The sequence below is a fragment of the Echinops telfairi genome, unplaced genomic scaffold (genome assembly GCF_000313985.2).
Source record: "Echinops telfairi isolate 266 unplaced genomic scaffold, ASM31398v2 ScPeMD7_5592;HRSCAF=6446, whole genome shotgun sequence".
NCBI lineage: Eukaryota > Metazoa > Chordata > Mammalia > Afrosoricida > Tenrecidae > Echinops > Echinops telfairi.
Window position 1 is genome coordinate 10,170,030 of NW_022109491.1, and position 4,352 is coordinate 10,174,381.

Here is a 4,352-nt window from a genome sequence, read left to right on the forward strand (position 1 = left end):
GAGTCCCAGGTCAGCTGTGCCTGAAGACAGCCGCCCGCCCCTACTTCAGAAGCCTTGTGATTCATTCGTCCGACGCCCTTTCGCTTCTGTGCTGGTCGGCGGGGGGCTTGCAGTCACTGGGAGCCTGACCTACGAGTGCCCTGCTGTCTCCGAAAATGGCTCCTGGATTGGGAGGGGAGTGGGCCGCCGAGGAACTCGGAAATGGACTCACTGATGAGGTCTAGGAAGGACAGGCTGATGAAGAGGTTGGTGGCCCAGTTGAAGCTGTTGCAGAAGGCGAAGGCTCTCCCTCGGATCTCTGTGGGGTAGATCTCGCTGAGGACAAGCCAGGTCACTAGGGGAGGACAGCGGGTGAGGCTCTCAGAGGGTGGCCTGACACCGGCCGGGGGCACCTGACATGATTCATGAGGCAGATAACAGAGGGAACTCAGCAAGTCTCAGCCTCCTGCTGCCAGGATCTCCCCAACTGCTTCCTCACCACCTGTGAGAATCCCCCCTGAGAGAACAGGCCACCCTGGCTCGGCCGGGGCTGAGAGGTTTCTGAGGACACAAAGCTTACCATGTCCAAACCAGGATGCAGGCCATCCCCACTGTCCATCGCTTTTTAGTGATACCTTTTAGAGTGAGCCGGCCAGGGACAGAGACCGGCTTTTACTCTGGTGGTGTCATGGGCTGTGCACTAAGCTGTCTTAGCGATTCAAACAATGTCAGCAGTTCGACCCCACCAGCTGCTGCATGGGAGAAAGATGAGGCTGTCTACTCCCACAAAGACTTAAAGTCTCAGAAGCCCAAGAAGGCAGCTCTACTCTCACCTATAAGGTGGCTGTGAGTCGGAACTAATTTGATGGCATCAATCAATCAACCAATCGAGGCCCTTAGAAAGAGACAAGATGACAAACATCAAACGAGGCTCGGGTCCTTGGAAGGAGTATGCACACGTGAGGGTCCCTGAGGCTGAAGCATCCGTTGGCTTTATGAGCCTGGTGGCACAGGGCTTATGCATTGGGTTGCTAACCACAAGGTCAGCAGTTTGAAATCACCGGCTGCCCCCCAGGAGAAAGATGAGGCTGTCTGCTCCCCTAAAGAGTTCGGTCTTGGAAACCACAGGGGCAGTTCTACCCTGGCCTATGGGGTCCCTCACTGGGTCCCAAGATGGCAGAATTTAGTTAGTTTTTTTTCTTTTTTTCCGGAGGCTGACAATCCCAAACTTTCCACTAAGAGGAGCCGGAGGCAAGGAAACGCCCACTTACCTGGTCCAAATCCGAAGGAGAAGGCGCTGACAAAGACCATCAAGCAGATGAGCGTGGTCCAGTGCAGCAGGGCCTGCCCAGGCGCGGGAGCGGGGCGCACGGGGGAGGTGGGGCTTGGGCTCCGCAGGGGAGCGGTCGCGGGGGCTCCCGCTCTAGGGCGGGGCTTGGTTTCCTGGGCGGTTGGCAGGACGGGTTCCCTTGGGTTCTGGGAGGTTCTTGGCAACAGAGGTGGAGGGGAGCCCAGCGACAGGCTGGGGTCCCCGGATGGTGTGGTGGCATTGGGTCCAGGCAGGCAGCTTGGCCCCAAGTCCATGGGCATGGCAAAGCAGACGAGGCCTATGCCGCTGACAGCCAGGGCCATGAGCGCACAGCCGGCGAGCAGCAGGGCCCTGCGCCCTGCGTGGTCCACCAGCCCCATGGCGGTCAGGGTGGCTGCCACCTTCACCGCTCCCAGCCCCACGGAGGCCAGCACCGCTGAGGAACCCCCGCGGAAGCCCACCGAGCGGAAGATGGTGGACGCGTAGCACAGCACGTTGGGTTGCCCCGTCAGCTGCTGCAAGAGCACCAGCCCCAGTCCCACGGCCGTCCGCCCTCGCATGTTGTCCCGCGCCCTGAAGAGGTCCAGAAAGGTATACCCGGGCCTGCTCGCACCCAGCTTGGTGGACTCACCTCCCCGGAGGGGAATGAGGTCCTTGTGGGCAGCCGCAGCCTCTGGCGCAGCCGAGGGTAGGAAGAGAAGGCTGAGGGACTGCAGGAGGGCGGGCGCGGCGGCCCAGCCAAACATATGCCTCCATCCCCAGGGCACACCGGCCAGCGCGTAGTTGGTGGCGTAGGACAACAGGATGCCCACGGTGATGCCTGTTTCGTAGAGGGACACCAGCACTCCCCGCTGCCGAGGGCCCACCAGCTCAGACACGTAAATACAGCAGGCCATGGAGGAGAGAGAGATGCCAAAGCCAGCCACAGAGCGGCCCAGGACCAGCCAGGCCAGGGAGTCGGCCAGGCCCAGGCTCAGGCTGCCTGCTAAGAGCACCAGGTTGCTCCCCAGGATGGCTTCTTTCCTGCCATAGCGGTCGATGAGGACGCCCCCCACGAGGGAGGCGAGGAGGGCCCCCAGGTGCAGGCTGCCCACCAGGAGCTCCTGCTCCAAGCAGCTCAGCCCAAAGTCCAGCTGCAGTGGCAGCAAGGCACCCGAGATGACAGCCAGTTTGTAACCGAAGGTCAGGCCCCCCAGCAGAGACACAGCGGCACACAGAGGCACGGCGGGCGGGCGGTGGCCTGGAAAACAGAAGCCACAGGGGCAGCATTCAGAATGGTCCCTGGATGAGCATCCACCCACCCAAGCTCCCCTCCCTCCATCCACCTCCTCCACCTGTGCATCCACCCACCCACCCACCCGCCGGCCATCTGAGGCACACCCATGGCAAGCCACAGATGGGGGAGAAATGGAGAAGCCAGTCCTGGGGCCGTCCAGGACCAGCCAGGCCAGGAGCCATTCATCCATCATCCATCCACCCACACATCTATCCATCCGTTCATCCATCCATCCATCCATCCATCCATCCATCCATCCATAGACTGGCCTGTCTACCCATCCACCCAAGCTCCGATCCATCTATTATTCTTTCCATCCAACTTCCCATCCATTATTCCATCTATCCGTTCTCTCCTCTTTCATCCATACATTTTCTCCATACATATATTCATTTGCTGATCCATCTTTCCACCTACTCATTACATCTCCATATTCACCCATGTAGCGATTTATCCGTTAATCTATTATTTCATTCACTGAACCATCCATCCATTTATTGATCCATCTATCAACCAATCCATCCATCCATCCATCCACTCGTGTACTTGTTTTTACACTTCCATCATTTCATCTACCCACCCACATCTACCCACATCCATCCATCCATCCATCCATCCATCCATCCATCCATCCATCCATCCATCCACTCGACCCTATAAACAGTAGCTCTGTGGCACCTATAGCGTACTAGGCATTGTTGTGCAGAGTTGGTGTCAAAAGACCTGGCATCCCAGTAGGAATGGGCAGATGATACACTACATATATAATCTACTCTTGAGGTGGGATGTGCGTCATCAAATAATACAAAGCAGAACAGAGGGGGAGCGTGATGGAGAAGCAGTACTATTTTAAACACCGTGGTCAGCTAAGGCTTCTCTGAAGAAAGGACATTGGCTCGTAGATCTGAATGAGATAAGAGCAAACACCAGGGCACAGTCTGGGTAAAGAACACGCTAGACAGAAGGAACAGTGAGTGCCAAGGCCCTGAGACAGAACAGTCTGTGGTATGTTTGAACAAAAAACTACTCATACCAATAGCAGTGCCAGGCCTTGTTTTAAGAGATCTCCATTCAAACTTTGTGGTCAGGAGAGACCAGTCCCTGGAGAAGGACATCACACTTGGTAAAGTAGAGGGGCAGCAAAAAAAGGAAGAAAAAAAAAAGGCCCTCCACAAGAGGGATCCACAGGGGGGCTGCAGCCAGGGGCTCAGAGATAAGAAGGGTAGGGAGGATGGTGCAGAACTGGGCGGGGTTTCGTTCTGCGAATCAGAACCGACTTGCGGGCACCTAACAACACTGAAACCTGATGGTATTTCATTGTTGCCACCATCGTTGGGCATACTGTGCTGGCCATCCTCCTCCGAGGCAGAGAGGGGACACGCGAGTACCACACTTTCCACTTACCACGCACCCCCATAAATCACATGCACACGCACGTAACCCACACAGTGGTCATAGGAAACTAGTATGTGAGGGGCCTCTGTGACAAAACACAAAAGGCCCACGGTGTAGGGCCTGCAGTACCTGTGAACAGAAGCAGTAAGGGCGGCACTGGTGTGGCAATCAAGTGCAGGCTGGGGCCCCGAGAGCCAGGGCAGGGGTGGCAGGAGACCATGAGATAGGAGCAGACAGGGACCAGCTCCTGCCGGCTTTCTCAGCTGAATTTCATTCTCCGCAGACACAGGCCTTTGGAGAGCTGAGCTAAATTGTCGCCCGGGTTTCTGTCCTGAGACACTTAGTGAGGTGGCGCTGCTCACGCAATGTCCCCACTCTTCTTCTTCTTCTTCT

General features: G+C 56.9%; 1 protein-coding gene across 1 annotated transcript in view; it reads right to left on the minus strand.

Moving 5' to 3' along the window:
* SLC2A10 (solute carrier family 2 member 10) overlaps positions 1–4,352 on the minus strand; it is a 29,346-nt gene that overhangs the window by 4,579 nt on the left and 20,415 nt on the right. The window contains exons 4-5 of the mRNA XM_045295485.1: positions 1,251–2,528; positions 212–334 (exon numbers count right to left, since the gene is read on the minus strand). Coding sequence (XP_045151420.1) covers positions 212–334; positions 1,251–2,528 — 1,401 coding nt within the window. The remainder of the gene's footprint in view (positions 1–211; positions 335–1,250; positions 2,529–4,352) is intronic.